This window comes from Monodelphis domestica, chromosome 6, assembly GCF_027887165.1.
Source record: "Monodelphis domestica isolate mMonDom1 chromosome 6, mMonDom1.pri, whole genome shotgun sequence".
Taxonomy (NCBI): domain Eukaryota; kingdom Metazoa; phylum Chordata; class Mammalia; order Didelphimorphia; family Didelphidae; genus Monodelphis; species Monodelphis domestica.
Window position 1 is genome coordinate 297,371,174 of NC_077232.1, and position 22,325 is coordinate 297,393,498.

The 22,325-nt window shown below is 50.4% G+C and overlaps 1 protein-coding gene across 9 annotated transcripts in view; it reads right to left on the minus strand.

The window, feature by feature from the left end:
* Positions 1 to 22,325, minus strand: part of TEX15 (testis expressed 15, meiosis and synapsis associated) — a 50,924-nt gene that overhangs the window by 23,628 nt on the left and 4,971 nt on the right. For 4 of the 9 annotated variants that reach the window (XR_008913145.1, XR_008913146.1, XR_008913147.1 and 1 more), the window contains exons 1-6: positions 12,011 to 12,482; positions 10,101 to 10,263; positions 9,290 to 9,455; positions 6,934 to 7,171; positions 6,469 to 6,615; positions 2,213 to 2,375 (exon numbers count right to left, since the gene is read on the minus strand). Coding sequence is in view for 6 of the 9 variants with exons in the window: in XM_056803716.1 (XP_056659694.1) it covers positions 2,213 to 2,375; positions 6,469 to 6,615; positions 6,934 to 7,171; positions 9,290 to 9,455; positions 10,101 to 10,263; positions 12,011 to 12,163 (1,030 nt within the window). In the remaining 3 variants the exon portion in view is untranslated. Of the gene's footprint in view, positions 1 to 2,212; positions 2,376 to 6,468; positions 6,616 to 6,933; positions 7,172 to 9,289; positions 9,456 to 10,100; positions 10,264 to 11,403; positions 12,483 to 13,591; positions 13,639 to 13,732; positions 14,022 to 19,708; positions 19,798 to 22,325 lie in introns of those variants that run through there. The other 5 variants (XM_056803719.1, XM_056803717.1, XM_007495572.3 and 2 more) reach the window with 5 other exon arrangements.

Genomic DNA, 22,325 nt, shown 5'->3' on the forward strand with positions numbered 1-22,325 from the left:
CTTAGGGGGCTCCAGCTCAGTATGAGTGACCAGTATGGGATGCATTCTCTATTCCACAAAGACTCTGTCAGAAGCCCTGGTCCAGGCAGGCGTGGGAAGCCAGTAGAAGGGGGATACTGACAAACAGGAGGTTCCTGAAAAGAGGGCAATGGGGACTAGGAAGGTCCTTGAATCCAAATCACAAGAGCCTGGGGGGGGGCAGCATGGACCAAAGGGCTATCACATGGAGGAGGGACTCCATCTGTTCTGTTCTTCCCTGCCTCCCTCAGGGCCATGGCATCCTCGTAGTGGTGCCCAAAGCAGAGCAGGCGGCTTAGACAGAAGATGGGCTCCTCTCTTCTTGGGGTCTGTCCACACTAGGATATTGGGGACTCCTTGCAGAGGATGGCTGAACTGAGTCTATGGAGGCTTCCCCCTACTCTTAAATTCTGTGCCTGGAGGGCTAGCAGGTACCAATTAGGGAGAGATACGTGGTAAATGCACAGAAGGGAGCAAGTACCTCTTCCCATGCTCCTGCCCCACTAAAAAACCCAGCACAAGATCTAAAATCACTGCTGAGGAGTCTCCTCTGTGCTAGGGCCTGCAGACACAAAGACAAAGCATAAAGGGGGAACAAGTGGTGTGCAAGTGAGGAAATGGAAACTAGATCTGGACTCAATTACAGTCATTATTTGGGGGAAATAGGCATTCTGGTGGGGAATCGGAGAGGTCCCTTGTGTAGGAAGCAGGGTTTAACCCAAGCCCTGAAGGGAACTGGGGATTCCAACAAAAAGGGAGAGAGCTCCAGGTAGAGGGTCCAGCTTAAATAAACGTGTCCATAATGGAATTGCTCCATTTTAATTCTCTCATCTCTCCACCCAGGTCAACATGGAAGGGAAGTAAAAATGATGCCTAAGAAGAGAGTAACATGTCATTTCACAGATGAGGAAACTGAGGCTTGTGGAGCTGAAGTGATTTGTCCATGGTCCAACTCTCTGAAGATATCTGAGAAAGGGTGAAAGCCAGGTCCTCTGAGCCCCACAGGCACTTACTTAGGGTCCTTATATCTCTACAGAATTTCCTTACAACCTAGGAACTCCCCTCTCCAGGCCTGGTTCTAAATCCACTCAGCCCTCCAGCCACCCTGCATTCCTCTTCCTCACTGATCTTGCTAGAGACAAGCAGGCCACAAACCTTGAGGACAGCTCTCTCTGGGCCAAGCCTCATGCCCTGCCGGTCACTCTCAGTCTGCTTCTGCTTCCTTTGCTGGGCCTCATTTCCCAGAAGTCTTCCTAGGTCTCTCCACATCCTCCAGCCATCATTTCTGGACCATGTCGCTTTTACCAACAGGCCCTGATGATAGGCTCTTGCTCACCTTTCTAGTTTTCTGCTTTTACCTGCAGCACCTAGCACAGAGGAGCCCCTTCAGCAGATGTTTGTAGGCTGATTTTAGATCTTGGGTTGGACTTTTCTTGGTGGGGCAGGACCCTTCTGGAGATTTATTGCTTTTTTTCCCCTCCCTAATTGGTACCTGCTAGCCCTCCAGGCACAGAATTTGAGAGTGGGGGAGGCCTCCATAGGCCTAGTCTAGCCAGTAAAGCAACTGGAGGTGGATGTTTGTTTAAAAAAAAGAAAGAAGGTTCCAGTGTCCTAGAAGCAGAGTCCTTCTGTGGTCCCACCATGAGACATAGGCAGAGGAAGGAGTCAAGCCAAGTGTTTGAGGTCTCTACTCTTTCCTCAGCCATGAAGTAAATAAAGACCCCCCACCCCCACCCCAGGAACCTGGAAGGAACAACCATGAACACCCTCCCAGAGACCTCCTAAAGGCCCCACACAAAGAGAAGACACTGAGCAAAGGGCAAGACCAGGCGATCGCCACCTTAGACATGGTGGCTGTCTCCTCTAAAGTCTTTACGGAACAGTTTATCCCAACTTCTTGGGTGGTCCTCAGGGAGATTCCAGAAGGCAAGAGGCAGGCTGGAGCTGCCCAACCCTGGAAATGGGCACAGGCTGGATCTAGGGTCTTGCTGACTGTCAAGACTTCCCAGAGTGACGCCCAAAATACCAAAGACAAAGACAGAACGTCAACGTGCATTGTGTGACCATCACTTCCTCCCCCTGCATCCTGACTTCCCTTCGGTATTTTCAGGTAAGCTCTCACAGCTTTACCATGGCTCAGCCTCCCAACGGCCCACTAAGAGGGAAAAACCAACTGGGGCACACTGGAGCTTACCAGACCACTTGGGAAAGCCCGCAGAGAGAAACCGCAAGGAGGTGATAGTTGGCCCACTTTCTGCTTTCTGACCAAGAAATTTGACCGTTATAGTGGCATATGGAAGACACTGCCGGGGCTTGTCCACAGGCTTTGAAAGTGTGTTGTATTCGTAGAGATAAACCTGCAGAAAGGGGAGTAGAGAGAAATGAAGGCTCCTGTCCAAAGCCAGAGGAAGCGCAGAGCCCTGTGCCCCTTCTTCCCCCCTGCCATGACCCCCAAGGACAGGGGGCATGCAGACACTGATTTACAGGGGTTATTTTCTGAGTCTTCATGAGACCCCCCTAATAGGCATTGGCTACAGGATGGGGATGGGAGGAGGGGAAGGAAAGAACATGAATCATGTAACCATGGAAAAATTCTCTTAATCAATTAAATCAAAATTTAAAAAAAAAAGAAACCCTAATGGGAAAGTGCTGCTGTTATCCCCTTTTTGAGGTAAAGAAACTGAGGGAAAGTGATGTGCCCAGAGTCGCATAGCCCAGTCAGTCAATGTCTGAATGAAGATTTGAACTCAGATCTGCACAAGAGCCACCACTCTATCCACTGATCCATCTGGCTACCTTCCCATTTCCTGTCCACTCTAACATCCACCTGTCTGCCCCAGTGCCTGGGGTGGCTCCAGCGGATGATTTCTTGGGCACCTGCATCATCAGGACCTGGCAAAGAGCTGCGCTCCCCTCCTGCCTCCCGAGCTGTTGGCGGCTCGTTTCCTAGCAACCAGGAGGAAGGCTAAGTGAATACTGGAAGGGGCTCTCTGGAGTGGCTCCCTTTGTCATCTGCTGATGCTGCAATTGCCACCAGGGAGACAGAGACAAGACATCACCCATTGCTTCCCCCTAGCTGGGGACTCTTCAAGGGCAGCAGGACCTGATAAAGACACTGATGTGTGTGGTCAGAGAAGCTCTGAATTGGGGGTTGGAATCAAGAGGCTGAGGAGGCATCAAAGCATTTTGCCCCAAAAGAGCAGAGTGGATTTGTTTCCTTCTCTCTCTCTTCACTCTTTATTTTGTGTGCAATATGGACTCATTCTGTCGGAGGCTGGTGAAGGCGTGGGGTGGGTGGAAAGAGGAGGGAGCTTCTGCCAGTCCACTCCAAGCTCCATAGTAGCTGGGCTGAGTTCTTTCAGTCTAAGACACAGCTGCAGCTCCCTCTCTCAGCCTCATGTGAAGGTGATTCTTGGAAGGACTGCCAAGAGGGAGCACCGTGGCTGTTCAGGGACTTTTCTCTTAAATAAAACCTCAGCCTTTGACTTAGGGCAGAATACAGCAAAACAAAGCTGCCCCTGCAGCCTCAGAGCCCTCCCTACACAGACTGCTACCGAAGCTACGCACCCTATGGAGGACTAACCCTTCTGGGGTCCACCCACATCTCATCATCTTCCACCTAAGCCGTCCCTCCACCAAACCACTGTGTCCACTAAAGATGACTCCCCTGGAGGCATTTTGGAAACAGGCGGTCACCCTAGACAGGGTTGCCTTCTCTCCTCCTGAGCCCTCCATGTTTATTTTATCAACTGGTCCATTGTGATCTCCATCCCCTGCACATCCTAGCATGCATGTGTACATGCACACTCACGGGTGGGTGTGTGTCCTGAGCTTCCAGGCCCATGGCCCACGTGGTATTACCCAATTTCCATCCTTCATGCCACCTCTCACTTGGAGCACTGTGTGGCACACACATCAAATGATCTCTAAACATTTCCCCGAATTTCCCACAGATCAGTCTGTTGGGAGTTTTCAGCCGGGGTTCCTAACATGGGAGCCCCTGCACCGATGACCTTTTCATGCGGAGAACTGAATGTCGTCTAACTGGCTTCATTCGCCATTCTCTGGATGCTCTGCGAGGCCTTTCCAAACCTGATGCTATACCCACCAGGGAGGACTGACGGAGAGAAGGGTGAGGGTCCCGATTCTCCTTCGAGAAGCAGGGCAGGGTTTTCTGACAACAGAACTCTGATTCCCCAGTGGAGCAGGCTGTCCTTCTCTGGACACAGAGAGGAGGGGCTTGGGCTGCAGAAGACGCTGTTGCACATCCATGTGGGCATCTGTTTTGTTTGACTGTGGATATTTGTTTCAAGTGCTTTCATCTTCTTTTTTTTTAGGGGACCTGAGAAGATCAGAGGGTTGCTAGAAAAAGGAAAGGGGGTCAATTCAACCTTTCTTGTTAATGCAGAGAAGAAAAGGAAGGGCAGAAGGAATCCCACACAAGCAGGATGGATGGCTTTGAAAACCACAGGTTCGTTTATTCTCTTCTTAAAAGGCCAAGCCAGCCTGGACCAAGCAGAGACATGTCACTTCGTGGGCAGCCTCTCTTGCTCCGTGGGACTTGCATACTGAACTGCTCCTTTTATTGAGTATTTGTGACACATCCTGAATAAAACATGTTAGGGAGTCTCTCCAAGTCATATTAATCGACATTTACAATTTGGGTAACATTTTTTTTATTTCTTGGTTTTTCTGGCTGAAAATAACAATAACTTGTACTTTGATGAGGCTTTAAGGTTTGTAAAACACTTTGCAAACATCACCTCGTTTGATCCTCCCAACAGTCCAGGTGAGGGGGTGTTATGGACATTGAGGGGGAGAGGTGAAAGAGCCTGGTTTGGGCCACTGATTCACTACATGACTGAGGCAGCAGGACTTGAACTCGGGCCTCTTCTGATTCCACATCTGGTGCTGGACAGCTGGTTACTGTGAAGCTGCTGGTTTCATTTCCTATTCTGGGCCTGTGATTTCCACCCTCTTCTTGGGGATAGATTACTGGTGTTTGGGCAGTCTTCAAAGCAGCAGCTGGGAGCTTTCCTTCTGCCCAATTTCCTGAGTCTTTGATTTTTCCCTTCTTCTAGATTTTCTTGCATTTTCACAGTCCCTCGTTTAGGTTCGTTTTGGGTCAACTGGTTGATTTCCAGCTGTTCAAGCTATGTCTTGAGATCGGTTCATACCTATTTGCTGAGAGAATTCTTTCTCTGAGAAGGGCTGGAGCTGCCCTCCGGAAGGACAAAGGACTGGACCTCAGTCCCCCCTTCTCTTTCTCATTCTCGCTTTGGTGCTCTCTGTATTCAGGGCGATGTCTCCGGGGAGGTGGGGGACGTTCTGCTGGTGCTCCCTGCACTTTGGCTTTTGAACCCCTCCTTGCAATTTCCAAGCGTCTGTCGGGTGAAGGCCCCGCCGGACACTGAGGATCGGGGCGGCCTCCTATCGTTCCCCTTTTCCCATTGCTGCCCATGGGCGCCGTGAGAAACAAACCGAGTCCTTCTTCCATGGGCCAGCTCTTCAAACAGCAGACCCCCTGCCGCAAGTCCTTGCTTGCGTGGGTCGGCACTCCAGGCCCTGACGGAAGGTTCTTCCTCTCCTCCAGACTCGCAAACACCAACCGATGCCGCCGTGGCCGGAGCACGCGAGCACACACAGACGACTCATTCGCTCCTCCTTGCAGGGCATCTAGCGGGCTACCTGTTTCTGTGCTCCTCCTTGCAGGGCATCTAGCGGGCTACCTGTTTCTGTGCTCCTCCTTGCAGGGCATCTAGCGGGCTACCTGTTTCTGTATCTACCCACAGCTGTCCCTCGCCACTCTCCATCCGTCTAGGCACACACAGGCACGGGATGCACGTGGTCTATACCAGCGCCAAAGGGGTGCTGGATGAAGATGCAAAAAGGATGCGAGACTGAAAGCCTCCAAGCCTCCTCCTCGGAAGAGCAGTCAGAAGGGGCCAGGTTCAACCTCAGGGCTCCGCTCTGATTCTCCGGGGCTGGGGGAGCTCTGGCACGTGACAGGAATAACGGCGGCGACCATTCATCAAGCGCCTACTAGGTGCAGGCGCCGTGCTAACGGCTTTGCCAAGATTCCCTCACTGGATCCTCGCCACCGCCTTGTGAGGGAGATGCTGTGACAGCACCCAGGTTACAGATGGGGACGGCCGGGAAGCTCCCGAGGTTGGATTTGGGGTCCCGAATCCCTTCGGGCCTCGGTCTCCTCGGTGGGAGGCTGCACTGAACTACTCTCCCCAGGGGTCTGCCTCCGATTTCCCCGGGGATGGAGCACTGGCCTTGGAGTCGTTGGGGCTGGGTGGGACCAGGGTGGATGGCGGGGGGCCTCAGCTCTGCACTCTGGGAGGGAGGCTCTGGGAGCCTTGGGGGCTGCTCCTTCATCCGGGGGTGGCGCAGGGATGCCTGCTCTGGAAGCGTGGCCAGGGAGAGGGGAGGGGGGGGACATACTGCGGAGCCCACGGCCTGCTGCTCGATGATGTCTTTGGCCGTGGGGATGAGGCGTGACATGTGGCAGTCGAAGTTGGGTGAAGGGTCCAGACAGGCTTTGCTCTTGTCCATCACAGGCTGGATCTTCTTCACCTTCCCGTAGAGAACCTGAGGGAGGCGGGAGAGAGCGTTAAGGATGCCAGGGACAGAGGGGAGCCCCCAGGGTGACTCGCTCAGGGGGGTAGACAGACGGAGGATGGCTGATGGGAGAGCCTTGGGGAGGACATGGGCATCATCCACAGCAGCCTCCTGCTCCTGTTCCCCCTCCTCCCACCTGCTCCCCAGCCCGGGGACCCTCGGGGCCGGGCTTCCTCTTCAGGATGGAAGCTCCAGCAGGGCGAGGGCCCTCTCCCCTGTCTGCGGCATGCCTCGTCCCCAAAGGCAGGTGCCCCCTGAGTCCCACAGATGTCCCGAGGAACCCACTACCTTAAAAATCATGAGGTTGTCCACGTGGTGCTTCCGACTGCGCGCGTAACTCAGGGCCACGTCAGCATGCCGGAACAGGTAGACGCCGAGCAGGGGGTTGCCGAGCGCCTTCAGGGTCGACTCCCTGGTGCACAGCCCGCTCTGGTACATCCGGGACACGGCGCTGTGCGACAGTGCCAAGAAGCAGTAATGCTCCTCCAGTTCTCGGCCTCGCCGGCCGTGCTCCCGCATCTCCGACCTACAAGGGAGCCCTTTGAGGGTCACCGGGGCACCCATTTCCATTCTGTCACATTCACCCTGTCCCTCCACACTGAGTGACCTGCAGCAACTCACTGGTCTGCTCAGGCCCCCAGATTCCTAGGGGCAACATTAGGGGGTGGCCTCCGTGGCCTCGGAGCTCAGAGCCCGGGTTCCTCGGCCTCCTCAGCTCCCAGGACCTCACTTTCCTTCCCTGTCAAAGGAGGGAGTCAATACAGCCTCTGAGGGGCCTCAGGACCCACCAATCTCCTTCGAGGGCTCTGACTGTAAGATGCATCCTGCAAATGGGCCCACAGGGCAGGGGCTGGCTCTGAGGAGGGAACCCTGGGGAGAAGGATCTTCTCTAAATCATGGCCTTACAGCAGGGATGCTCCCCTTGGGGTGCTGGAAAAAGGACTGAGACCTTCCATGGCAGAAAAAATGTACATCCTCCTTTCTTTCAAAACCCTCACCTTCTGCCTTAGAATCAATACTGTGTATTGGCTTTAAGACAGAAGAGTGGTAACTATGCCAAAGGGATAAGTGACTTGCCCAGGAAGCTAGATTTGAACCCAGGACCTCCTGTCTGTAGGCCTGGCTCTCAATGCACTGAGCCTCCCCCCCGTCCCCTACATCGTTATCTCACTATAACTGGCTCCCCTTGTAATCCTAGGTAGTTTATTTTTGTTCAGGCATTTAAAAACATGTTTCCAAGACGGAGTTGTTAGCCTGCCACTAAAGGGGTCAAGGAGCCACAGGTGCCAAGAGCCTTGGTCTCAGAACCACCTTGAGCGCCAGTGAGGCAGGGTCAGAAGGGCTGTGCCCGGCCTAATCTCCTATTCTTTTCCCTCAGGGGGTGAAACAGGACCAGGCTGGGAGTGGGGGAACGCCTGGTTCCTTTTCTCTTGGACCGTATCCAGAGATGGACGCGAATGCGAGGACCTCCTAAGAGTGGCTTAAGCAGGGGGGATGCCTTGAAGAACATTCTGTGAGGAAATTCCTAGAGGTCCTGGATTGGCCAGCGCCTTACATGGATGGCCTGTCTTACGGGTCTGGACAGGCGGGCTGTCACGTCCAGAGGCGGGTGCGCGGGGCGGACCTCATGAAGCTGCCTTCTCTGAAGCACCAAGGCCAGCCCGGGGAAGGGCCGACCCCCGGCCCTTTGCCAACTTCTGACCCTTGCCCCTTGAGGGCTATGCCAACAGCATGATCAGCAAGCTGAGCCATGCAGGGAAGGCATCTTGCTCTGAGGTCTTCCTCAGACGTCACCAGGAGCGCCCACACTAGGCAGGCTGCCTCCTCGGAGCAGTATCACTGGCTATGGGCCATCCTCAGGCTAATTCTGGCACCCGGCCCAGCACAGGCCTCGGGGATGCCGGGGACACTGCACGTGGCCAAGGCCGGGACGAAAGAGCAATCCTGGGCCAGGAGAGGGAAGGACCACCGGGGGGGTCCCCTGGGTCTCCCTAGACATTCCCCGCACCTCTAAGGTCCGCTCCATCCTGCCTTGGGGATGCCGGGGACACTGCACGTGGCCAAGGCCGGGACGAAAGAGCAATCCTGTGCCAGGAGAGGGAAGGACCGCCGGGGGGGTCCCCTGGGTCTCCCTAGACATTCCCCGCACCTCTAAGGTCCGCTCCATCCTGCCTTGGGGATGCCGGGGACACTGCACGTGGCCAAGGCCGGGACGAAAGAGCAATCCTGTGCCAGGAGGGGGAAGGACTGCCGGGGGGGTCCCCTGGGTCTCCCTAGACATTCCCCGCACCTCTAAGGTCCGCTCCACACGGGGTGGCCGAAGTAAGGCTTTTGGTTCTTACAAGCAAAACCAGGCGAGCCCCCCCTTTCCCCCTGCCACGGATACTCTCCTGAAACCAAAGTGCGCCCTGGCCTCCCTTCTGCCGAGGAGACCGGAAGCGTTCCTCCCGAGAAGCCGCGCTCCAGGCCCCGGCAAGCGGACGGTTCGCTTGGGGAGCCTTTGCGATGGCGCACCTGGCACCAGCCCATCCCCGCCTCCCGCGTCTCCCCTGGAAGCCAAGGAAGAGCCCAGGCCCCGACGGCCCTCCCGACAGAACCAGACGGTCCCGGGGGTCGCGGCTAGTCCTCACGGCGAGGGGCTCACCTTTTGGCTGAAAACTTTTTTTCCAGGTATTCATTGTGAACTAGTTTCGTTTCCCCAAACTGCCAAGATGACTGGAGCTCACAGCTCAGGTCGAGTCTGCACTGGGAAAGGGTATGGCTTATGGAACTGTACTCCCTCCGATTGGTGTGGCAAGATGACAAGTACACTGAGGACGACAGCAGAGAGAGAGGGGCGCGGGTGAGCCGCCGCCGCTCCTCGTGGGCGGCCCTGGCCACGGGAGCCCGTCCTGCCTCGGCCCGCAAGCTTCCCCGGCTAGTTGGTGGGCTCTTACTACTACGCTGGCCTGCGCAGCTCGGCCTCCCCTCATCGGCTGGCTCGGGGCACCCAGAGACGCCCCTCCTAACCGCTTGGGGAAGCTCGGCTAGAGGAGCGCCTTCCCAAGGAGGACCACGCCCAAGGGGCCCGGGCCGCCTGGGGAGGGCGCGGGCCAGACCAGGGCTCCTCGGAGATCCCCAAGCCCAGCCGCCGCCTGCCACAGAGAGGAGGGCCGGGCCTTCGGACCGTCGGCCAGGCAGCAGTCAGGCTGCTGGTGCCCCGTCCTGAGGGGGCTGTTCTCAGCCAGGCACTGAGCTCACGGGCAGCGCAGCAGAAGCACATTCCACACCGCCCCTCTGAAAGCCTGGCGCCTGCACAGAGGCCCAGGGAAGGAAGGGCTCCCAGAGGCCGGGCCGAGACAAGCCAGCAGGTGGCTTCGCCCTCCCTCTGTCCCGGGGGAGAGTCCTGTAGAGCGGCCGAGGCCCGGCCGAGTGGGAGGACCGCCAGCCGGCCGTGCCCAGGGCAGCCGCGGTACCTTTCTCTGCTGCCCTGTGGATCTTGGGGATGGTAAAGTTCTTCAGAGAGTGGGCCTCCAGGCTGGTGCTGGAGCCAGGGGCCACGTGGTCACGGCAGGAGGCGCTGCGCTGGCTCAGGGACTTGCCTCGCTTGGTTTCCTTTACTTCCATTCTGGTGTTGACCTGGAGGGCACAAAGACAAGGGCCTGAGAAGAGCTTGGGCAGCCCCCCAGCCTCTTTGGGACGCGCTGCAGGGCCGAGCGGCGGACAACCACGGGCCTGGAACAAGAGGCCGGGAGGCTTCCGAGGCCCGACGTCACGCGACACACCCCCTCCGCGGGTGCAGCGGAGCTCCCTGGCCTTGGGCGAGGGAATCTCGCACAGGATACTTACTAGCTGAGTGACCCTGGGCAAGTCTATAACCCCTTTGCCTCGATGCCTCATCTGTACAATGGGGATGATGTAGGGTCTGCCTCAGGGTATTTGGGAGGGTTTGCAAACTTTAAAGTACCATGTACGTGCTCATGGTCACCATGCTGTGTGCTGGGCCCTGGGGAGACAGTCGCCAACAGGCGGGAGAAGGCAATGCTGCACCTGCTGGGAAAGCCGAGGTCAGCGGGGCTGGGGCCAAGGGGGGATCCTGGCCAAATGGGTTAGGAGAGAACCCACTCTACCAGCTGGCACTGGAGCAGACCAAGGAAGGAGGGAAGGAAGCAAAGCAAGAAGGTAGAAAGGAAGGGAGGGAGGAAAAGAAAAGAAGGCGGGGAGGAAGGGAGGAAGGAAGAACAGCCTTCGAGTAGAGCTGTCTGTAAGGTACCAGCAAGAGGACCATCAAAGGGAGGAGGCTGATCAGTGCAATGGAAGGGATGGTAAGAGCCAAATCAACTTGTGAATACGATTCAGGTATTTATTAAGCACCTACTGTGTACTAGTCATGGTGCTAAGCTCTGAGGAAACACAAGACAAAAAAGAACCTGATGTGGGGGCAGAACAGCTTAACCCTTACTCGGTTTGTGTTTTTTCCTACCACGGAGAATGGCAGTGGGAATGGGAAGTTCAGGAGGCAGCATAACTGAGAGCTGGGCTTGGAGTCAGAAGACCTGATGACCAGATGGGTGACTCTAGATAAGTCACTGAACTTCTATGAGCCTCAGCTTCCTCATCTGCAAAATGGCGACAGTAACAGCACCTCCCTCCCAGGGTCATGGCGAGGATCAAAGAGGACAATGTAGGTCAAGGGCTTAAAGCCCTGGCTAAGCTCACTTGGGAAACTCTAAATGGTCAGGATTGTACTAATTATTATCATAAGAAGCGGAAACACACCAAGAGGGACCCAAAGAACAACAGCGGAGTCCTGAGAGAACGGCAGGCTCATGACAGCTCAAAGGCCAAGCCTCAGGTTCAATAAGAGGAGGTACGGTTCCCCAAGATGATCTCACTGGACCCCCAGCCAGTGGGAGGGAGGTGCTATTATGATCTCCAGTTTACTGATGAGGAAACAAAGGGGGTGGGGAGTGACTCGCCCAGGGGTCATTTAGCATCTGAGACAGCCCTCGAACTCACTGCTCCTGAATCCCAGCCCAATGCTCGGCCCTCTGTTCCTTCCACTGACCCTAGTAAGAAAAGGAATCAGGGCCCTCCTTTCTCCTCACTGGTTCCCTCCTTCCTAGCCATCTCCAGCCCATCAGTGGCCCACGAGGGATGCTGGCTCTGAGGTGGTGGACAGAGCCCTCGGCCTGCCCAGGTCGGAGGGGCCCAAGTTCGAGTCCGTCTACAGATCCTTCCTAGCTGTGGTCCCTGGGCAAGACAGCACGGCCGCCTGCCTCAGCAGTTTCATGTGTAGCATTGGGATCCTAAGAGCGCCTCCTTCGTGGGGGTGTTGATGGACACACGCATGAAGCTCTCTCAAAGTGCCGGTGACCAGGCTTACCCGAGCCCCAACAGTCTCTCCACGGAGCAGCGGCCTCCCTCGGAAGGAGTCTGGCATCCTGGAACAGGTGAGGGGAAGCGGTCCTGCACTCACCTCCTCCTGTCCCACAATCATAAAAATCTCAGGAGGGGGAAGGGGAAGGAGAAAGGACATACTGGGAAATAGAGGAGCTAAAAGAGACTGAAAAATTGCCCTGGGCCAGTCCTTGACCTCTCCCTGTGGAGGGTTCCCAGGACCTCTCTGCCTGTAGGGCCAAAGGCCAGAGCTCCAGCCCGGCTTTTGTGGGGCTCTCCCCCAGTGGTCTGTCTAGGTCTCCTGCACAGGACTCCACCCCTTGAGGTCATCTCTGTTCCGCCTTCACTGGCCCTACTGGCCGGAATTCTCTGTCCAGGGCATTCCGTCCTATTTCTGGCCCTTTAAACTGGCCTAGAACAGCACCCCTCGGTGCCTCTTAGGAGTCCTTGGTCCCTTCCAGAGGTCCCTTCGGCTCAGCTCATTCCACGCATCCCAGGACGAATACTCACTTCCTTCTGTTGAAACTGTCCTACACATTCCTACCTCCAGGAGGCCAGGGCCCATTTGCCTCCCTGCTAACCAGCTCAGTGACTCTTGAGGGAGATGGCCTTCATACACAGTGGACTGGAATGCACCAGGATGCAGACTCCCAGACAAGGGAGGCCCATGAACAAGCTCAGACGAGGCCATGGAGAGTCCACAGCCACCAACAATTTGATGGACCGAAACAAAAGTAACAAACCCTGGGGAATAGATCTCTCCATATTCCTACCTATGTCTACATGCCTAGCAAGTGGAGCAGACAAGAAAACATTAAAAAACATGAAGAATACATTAAAATTTATAAAGGCAACAACCTCCAGACCTCTGAGGACAAATAAATGGTCCTATGGACGACAGAGAACAAACGCATTTTCTGTCATCGCTTTAGAAAGCCTCACCATGCAAATGATCTCAGAGATGTGAATTAAAATGGCTGGGGGACCCTCATATCCCTATCCCACTTTCAACAACCATAGAAAACGAAATACATTGCTGTCAGGGACTCAAAGTCATGTCCACACATTCATTGCTGGTGGAATTGCAATTTTCTTTTGAATTTTTGCTGAAAAGTCATCTAGAAGTGCAGAGTAGAGCTGAAAACACAGCCCACCCCTTGCAGTGAAAGATGGGCAGAAACAACAAAGAACCTTTCTCTGGTGTCTTCTGTTGGGGGCGGAGGTAAGTTCTGGTTAAGCCAAGATCACAGGCTCTGAGGCCTTCTCAAAGGGCCGAGAGTTCTGAGATCAAAGGGGGAGGAGGTAAGATAATATTTGGAAGAAGCTCTACAACCTTAAAGCACTGTATAAAGGCTAGTTCTTATAATAATAGAATTAATAAGATAGTCATTCAATCAAGAAGTACCCTCGGAGCTCAGGGGGCTGCCAAGGGCACACTGATCGTTAAATAGCCCAGTGTCCTGGTGAGAGAATGAGTATCCTACAAGAGCAAAAAAGTAGGGAATTCACATACTATCTATCCATTGATCTATGAAGCAAGGGTACTATGGGGAAGGAAGTGGCTTACCTGCCTGGTCTTGTCCAGTGGCCTGGCTGGAAGAACCCCACTCACCCCTGTGGAGGTGAAGAATGGTGAGCAGATGGCATTCTCTCTGGCTCTTCCATCCCTGTGTTTCCCTCCCTCCTTCTCCTCCCATAGTTCACCCACCATCTGTAGACTTGGTCCCTCCTAACTCCATCCCATCGTACAGGATGCAGTACACAGGAGGTGCCTAATGTTGGCTGGTTCAACGGAACAGAAAAAAACTTAGTAAGACTCCTTCCCAATCACATGCAATGCCATCCCCTCCCTAGGAGGGGTGGAGTAGGCAGACAGAGTGGGAGAGCTGAGAATTGGGGGCTGCCTGGCAGTCTGCTCCTCTCTCAGAGGCCTCGCATCAGTCTCAACTTCAAATGAGACGTTCCACTGGATGCCTCCCTCTTTGAGCTCTGACAGACCCAATCACACATCACCCAAGCTGACCCTCCCGGCTGGCATAGTCCCTGTCCCTATGATATCATAAGCACCCTCAGGGTGAGTGGGTCCTGAATCAACAGGCAGTCACCTGATCCCAGTGACCAGGCAGAGAGTCACAGTGGGCAGAGGAGGACCCTCAGGGAAAGGCAGGAGCTAGCCTCTCTCCCTCTCTCTCTTCCCTCTTCTCTTCTCTCTTCTCTCTCTCCCTCTCCCCCACCCTTCCTCCCTCCCTCCCCCCTTTCTCTTCTCTCTCCTCACCCTTTTTTTCTCTTCTCTCTGTATGACTGAGGCTTATCTAGTTTTACCTTGACAAATACCGGCAAACACGGACATTTTTATATACAGCAAAGGATCAAGAAAAGGGTTGCCTGCCCAGGAAGTCACATCACAGAATCTGGTCTTTCTAGGATGAAGGATTCACTAGACTTGGCGGCAGCTCGGGGCCAAGGCCATAGCACTCCTCTGGGTTTTCCTGGGAGCTGAATGTTGAATGACCATCTCCACACTTGGGACACCTGCCTGACTCTTCCAGCTGGCATTTAGCAGAGTTTAGGGGAATTGGCCAAGGACATTCCCTTTGTTAAGAGAGTTTTTATTAATTTCTCCCTTTTTTAATGTTTAAGAAGAAAAGGAGAAATCATGTTTTTCAGTAAGAGAACCCTTGTTGTACAGATTGTCAGTTAGTGACAGTTAGAAGGGAGTGGAAAAGGGCTTTTTGTCTCTGGGTCTCCTGGGGAGAGGAGTAGTAGTCTCTCGCTCTCTCTAGTTAGAAACAGAGAAACGGAATTAAGGCCTTAATAGCATTATTGATTATTAATAACTTGGGTAGATAGGTAGATAGATAGTGTTTATATTATTAGATAGAGTAGGAGAGTAGGCGAGGGCTTTGGCTTAGCAGAAGATACTGCCCTCTGAGGCAGATAGATTTAGGGTTTTTTATAGATAAATTTAGTTAGGTTTGGGATCTGGGGTATAGTTACAAGATATTGTAAGATTACTTTTGCTTTCTTCCTTCCTATTCCCTAATAAACAACGATGCGTTGAATAAAAGTTGTATACTAGCTTTTGTTCAAATGCCTACCCTCCCCCCCCAATTTTAACCCTTCACAGCCTGGCGAGCCAGCTAGGAGTCTGATTAATCTATTGATCTTCTGTTCTTTGCAATATTAAGAAAAGGATAGGAATATAACCATGGTGCTCAATGTCATGGTATGGATAGTGAAGAAGGTTTTTATTAACTTCTCCCTTTTTTATATTTAAGAGGAAAAGGAGCAATAATATTTTTCAGTAAGAGAACCCCTACTGTGCAGATTATCAGTTAGTGACAGTTAGAAGGGTGTGGTGGAGGTGAGTTAGTCTGTTGCAGGGAGTGGAAAAGGGCTTTTTGTGTCCAGGTCTCCTGAGGAGAGGAGCATTTAGTCTCTCACTCTCTGGCTGGAGACAGAGAAACAGAATAAAGGCCTTACTAGCTTTATTGATTACTAATAACTTGGGTAGATAGGTAGATAGATAGCGTTTATATTATGAGATAGTCAGAGTAGGAGAGAAGGTGAGGGCCCTCTGAAGCAGATAAATTTAGGGTTTTTTTAGAGAAATTTAGTTAGGATTGGTATCTGGGGTATAGTTACAAGCTATTGTAAGATTACTTTCACTTTCTTCCTTACTATTTCCTATCCGCATTTCCTAATAAGTGTTTTGCGTTTAATAAATTGTGCACTGGTTTTTGTTCAAACACCTACCCCCGCCCCCAAATTTTAACCCTTCACAGCCTGGCGAGCCAGCTAGGAGTCTGATTAATCTATTGATCTTCTGCTCTTTCCAATATTAGGAAAGGGATAGGAGTATAACCACGGTGCTCAATATCATGGTGTGGAAAGTGAAGAAGGTTTTTTTTTAATTTATTAATTTCTCCCTTTTTATATTTAAGAGGAAAAGGAGCAATAATATTTTTCAGTAAGAGAACCCCTTCTATGCAGGTTGTCAGTTAGTGACAGTTAGAAGGGTGTGGTGAAGGGTGTGGTGTCTGTTGCAGAGAGTGGGAAAGGGCTTTTTGTTTCTGGGTCTCCTGGGGAGAGAAGCATTTAGTCTCTCACTCTCTCTCTGGCTAGAGACAGAGAAACAGAATTAAGGCCTTAATAACCTTATTATTAATAACTTGGGTAGATAGATAGTGTTCATATTATTAGGTAATCAGAGTAGGAGAGTAGGAGAGGGCTTTGGCCTAGCAGAAGACCCTGCCCTCTGAGGCAGATAGATTTAGGGTTATTTTTAGAGAAATTTAGTTAGGATTGGGATCTGGGAAGCTATTTACCTCAGACAACTTCAAATGCCTAGGACTCTCACTAAGATTTTACATCTCACAGTTTTGGATTGTCTCCAGTTAATACCGGTTATGGGAGTATGTGTTCTGTTCAGATTATTTCTAAAATACCAACTGTATCAAGTATTTAGTTTAATCCTTACTAAGAAAAGGAAACAACTGAAAGAGAGATGAATGGAGACTAGAGTTGTAGATCTTGAGGATTACATCTCGCAATTGACAAAAATTATTGCCCATCAAATTGAAACTATCTCCAAAGTTGAAAATAGTATCTCTCAAATGACTGAACCTATAAAGCAACAAAATGAAACTATCTCTAAAGTTGTTCAACTTGAAGATAGTATCTCTCAAATCACTAAAATTATAATACATCAAAATGTAACTATATCCAAACAGAATGAAACTTTCTCTTAGTATACTAAACCTGCCTCTCCTACTGCTTCTAATTCTCCCACCAAGGCATCTGAAACTACAAGTCAAAAGAAAGAAGATCCAAACCCTAGCGTATTCCCTTTAAGGGAAGTACCAACCCTTAACCCTAAGAGGAATGATTTAGTACCATTCCTTCTTTTGAGGAGGAGCTTATAGCTGTGATTAAAAAAAAAACAAAACTGGAGAGGATATGCAGGCAATTTGATCCAACCTGGATTGATTTTTAATAGCTTCCAGATGAGTTACTAACTAAAAGGGAAAAGGATAAAATTATCAAGCTTTCCAATGAGGAGGGTGCAGTTCACTGGCCTGAGAATGACCCTCATTGGGACTTTAATGATGAAACAAACTATGCAAGATTGTGCCAAGCTAGGGAAGCAGTTCTTAATGCAATGAGAGCTTGTTCAGATAGACCTGGTACCTGGATAAAGTTTGAAAAGCTTAAGCAGGAAATGGGAGAAAATTCTTCACAGTTCATGGACAAACTTATAGAAATGGGATGAAGATACATAGACACTGACTTAACAAGAGAAAGAAATATTAGACAACTGAGAAGGCTGTTTGTAAAGAATTTCTGCAAAGTAGTTAGGGAGTATTTCAAAACCAGTTGCCCTAACTTGATGAATTAAGGAGAGTTTGTATTTATGTTTGTAAAGTTTATGTTTGTAATGGGCATGAAATGAAAGATGCTGATGATAGTGATTTAGTGGATGCATTAAGAAAGGAGATAAAAGCATTAAAGGGAAAAACTGATAAACTTGAAAAAGATAATACTAATTTTGGGTCAGTTATTTGCTCCTGTACAAGAATATACAACCCAAAGGGAATATACAAACCAGAGGTCAATGTGCTACTTGTGCAGAAGAAGTGGACACCTGATGATAAATTGCAGATGCTTGAATCAAATATTCAATAATTTTAGAAATAATGGTGAGAATTTTAGAAATAACTATTCTAGAAACAATTACTATTCTAGAAATAATAACAAAAACAATTTCTGAAATAAAAATTTTGGAAATTATGGGAATAATAGAATCAGTAATGAAACTGAGGCAAATGACTTGTTACAATATATCCATAATGGGGCATATATCCATTATAATGGATATCCATATATCCATATATCCATTATATATAATGGGGTATATATCCATGTACTAGCCAAAATTAAATCCTCCTCAATGAGAGGAATCTCAGAGAGGTGTGCATAGTCCTTTATGAAGGTTTGCCAAGGGAGAAAGGACTCTGAAATGAAATAGTGAAACATTTGATTTTCCAGACCCAGATATAATTTCACCAGTTATCCCAGTCCATTCTTCCCTAAATAGCTAAGAACCACATCAAACAATGTAAAAAATGTTAACTTTATTAATGTTTATATTTAACACTAATTTCCAGAGTTTTATTTTATGGTCTAAGAACTATAGGTGAAATGTAAAGACTCTTACAGGTGATACAGTTTATATAAAAAACTTCCAGTGGACAGAAGCAACTTAGTTGGCCTAGGAAAGTCCATTCCAGATACCTACCATCGAAAATGATTAACAGCTTGCATCGAGGACAAGACTACAGATACAATATTTACAAGAACACTGGATTACAAGGACTACTACAAATGGACATTATTTTAAGGATACTGCACGTTGTGTTTAAATAAAGGTTTCTCTTACATAAAGATTTGAAATGGAATGTAATGGGTAAGTGTATAATTTATGTTATATATATTATGTTATAGGATTTACTAGTTCTATGTAGAAATAATTATAATAGTAGTACTTTTATAGGATTATTAAAAGTTATAGATTAATATACTTTTATAGAAAAAATTAAAATTAACTAACTGATAAGTAAATGGTAAAGTGTTGTAAGTGTTGATCAAGATCCTCCTCAGGGGGGATATATTAAATGTGTGTGTATGTGTGTGTGTATATTCATATATATGTATATGATGTTTAACATATTAGAATATGTTAGATGTATAAAACTATATATTGAGATAAGATCCACCTCAGGGGGATATATTAGATGTATAGATATTAGAGGTATATAAAATGTATATAAGGTTCTTTTTTTTCTCATTTAATTTTTTATGTGTATAGGAATTATAAGGTGTATTTGAACTAATATCTTTAGGTTCTTATTTCTGTAAAGTATAATAACAGGTTTTATTTATGTAGAGTATAGTATGAATTTTGTGATAATAATTTCTTTAACTATAAATATTTGGAATTGTATATTATTTGAGACTTTCATGTTGCAAAAACTGTTTTGCTTTTTTACTTTCTGTACTTCTCCTTGTTTATAATATAGAGTATAGGATAGTTTTATTTGAAAGATCCATTGTGGAGACTGGTCTCCCAACGGATCTTGGGGGATATGTTAAAGAGAATTTTTATTAATTTCTCCCTTTTTTATATTTATATTTTTCAGTAAGAGAACCCCTGCTGTGCAGGTTGCCAGTTAGAGAGCCCTTGCTGTGTAGGTTGTCAGTTAGTGACAGTTAGAAGGGTGTGGTGGAGGAGAGTTAAGTCTGCTGCAGAGAGTGGAAAAGGGATTTTTGTCTCTGGGTCTCCTGAGGAGTGAAGCAGTAGTCTCTTGTCTCTCTCTGGTTGGAGACAGAGAAATAGAATTGAGGTCTTAATAGTCTTATTATTAATAACTTGGGTAGATAGTGTTTATATTATTGAATAGTCAGAGTAGGCGAGTAGGCAACGGCTTTGGTCTAACAGAAGATACTGTCCTCTGAGGCAGATTTTAGAGAAATTTAGTTAGGACTGGGATCTGGGAAGCTATTGTAATATTACTTTCACTTTCCTCCTTCCTATTTCCTAATAATAAACTGTTTTGCATTTAATAAATTGTGTACTGGCTTTTGTTCAAACTCCTACCCCCCCCCAAATTTTAACCCTTCACACCTTCATATTCATGTTGTGTGTGTATTTCTGAGATGGTTTTCTCCCTCCTTCATTTTCTGGACACGGATCTCCAGAGCCCAGCACAATGCCTGGCAAATAGAAGGGTGTTTAATCAATGCTTGTGGATGGTCATATTGACATTCAGCCTAGTCAGGCAGTATGCAGGTGGAGAAAGAAGGCAGAGTGATATTTGAGAGATAAAGTCACTGCTCTGGGTCCCACAGAGCAGGAATGCCTGTGGTGAGACTTGAACCTGGATCTCCCCAAGGCCGAATCCAGGCCACTAGTGGGGGAGGCTAATATGGCCAAGAGGAGGAAATGCTGAGTCAGCTGGGAGTGAAGGTGGTGTGTGTAGTGTGCCAGGGGACTCCAGGAAGAGGAGGGGGTGTGTTCTCTAGCACCATCTGTGCTACCCCCGGTTGCTTGGGATTCTCCATTCCCCAGCTTGGTCAAGGCCTTGGCATCCATGTCTGATCTTGAGGAGAGGAAGCTGTGCACAGGGCAGGCATGAGCCGAAGGTCCCACGGGCAGGCATGCCAAACTAAGCTTAGGCTCGGAGCAGCCAGGCAAGAGGAGAGGGGCAACAGGCGGGCTCTAGAGGTCCTGAGCCTCTCAGTCACTGTTTCTTTGCTGCTGCCTTCTCCAAAAGATGCCAGAGGACAGAGAGGGCAAGTCACTTGCCTAGGGCCCATGGTCGATCTGGAATGGTGGTGAACCTTGAATTCAGGGCTTCATGACTCCACAGCCGGCTCTCTAGTCTTCCCATGCCTTCTAATGAGACAACTCTAAGGACTCTTTTAGGTGGACAGTGGGCGTCCGCATCAAGGCTCTGCCCTCTCAGTTCTCTTCTCCCTCTGTCCTTGGTGATCTCACTGGTTCCCATGGTTCCATTGTTGTCTCTATGGAGATGGCTCCTGGAGCTCTGGCCAGCCTTAACCTCCCCCGACCTTCAGTCTTCCATCTCCAGCTGACTACTAGACACCTGAATGTCCATGTCCCAAGCCAAACACATTCTCTTTCCCCTGAGTTTTCCCCTCCTCCCTTCCTGCCGCCGAAGGCACCAACCCCTCCCTGTGTATCCTCTTGGGGTCACCCTGGAGTCTGCCAAGACCTGCCCAGAGTATCTCTGTGGAGTCTCTCCAATGTGTCCCCCTCCTGTGAGCCCACCCTTATGGGTATATTCTTCGCCTCTCCCCTCAGGGGATGTGCCTGCCTCAGTTTCTCCTGACTACCATCCCCTCCCACATTTCCCCTCTTCCTACACTCCATACATATTCCCTCCCACCTACTTTGATCCTTTGAGAATGCCGCTTGGCATGCTCCGGGTATTTTCTCTGGCTGTGTCCCCTGCTTGACATACTCTCCCCCTCCTGGGGGTGAATCCTGCTGATTCACTCCCAGGACTTTTCTCAATATACCTTGTTTGTACACCTTGTTGGCACATTGCTTTCCCCATTAGCCTGCGAGGTCCCTGAGGCAGGCTGTCTTTTGCCTTTTGTTGTGTCTCCAGCATTTCACTCAGTTCCTAGCACACAGTAGGGCCTGCATAAACTGACTGCCTAGCCATCTGGCATTTCTGTGCCAATGAGAGCCTACCCTTTCTCTGGTGGAGACGGGCCACAGAGATGGCCTGGCTCATCCCTCAGGGCACTGACCAAGATGCTGATTATTTATCCCTTGAGCACTAAGAACTAGCCAAAAGACCAGCCTCTTTCCAGAGCCACGAACTGGGATGACCAGTGTTGACCATGGAGCGCCAGAGAGGGAGGCTGTGAGGGGGAGGGGGCCTCTGCTCCATCAGCTGACTGACTAATCGACTGATGGGTCGCTGGCAGTACTCTACACTGGAAGAACAATGCCCTCCCTCCCAGGGCACCCGACAGCCCAGAACAGAGCCAGGCGAGGCTCCAATCGCAGCTACGTTGGGCCATGTCTCTGAATAATGTTAAGAGGCGGGAGCACAAAGCCACAAGCCGAGGGGAGGCGAGGTAACAGCCACAGGGTCACCTAATGCCAGACGCCATTAGCCCTGCCCCTGGGGCTGGGGTATCGCTCATGCTGAGGTGCCAAAGCCAGAAGGACCATCCCTTAAAGTTAAAGGTCCTCTGCCTGGGCATGGGGTCACAGGGGAGGGGCAGCACCTCTGGGCCCTGACCGCAGAATAAAATGTCTGGAGAAACAAGACAAGTACACAGAAGTAGCAGACATCACATTCATTAACGTGCCAGGCACAGCATTGCGGGCTGTGGACACACACCAGGGAGAACAGTCCCTGCCCTCAAGGGGCAGCTCAGAGGGAGCTGCTGTCGTTGGGCTGGCATAAAGCTGGTGGCCGCTACCACCGCCCTAGCCAGACGCCACCAGACGGCAGACCCAGAGGGCTGGGGCCAGAAGGGAGCTCGCGGAGAAGGCAGAGCAGCACATGAAAACAGGAGCTGAGAAGGAGCCTGGCTGGAGCCGAATGGGCAGCTAGGAACGGTCTCTGCCAGGCAGGGAGCCCTCAGGTGGGCAAGTCAGCCATATGTGAGATGCAGAGGGCAGGGGGTGGTGGGGACGGTTTATCTGGAGAAAAGACGAGAGTCCTCAAAGTGATGGGCAGGAGGCTGTGGGGCCTGGG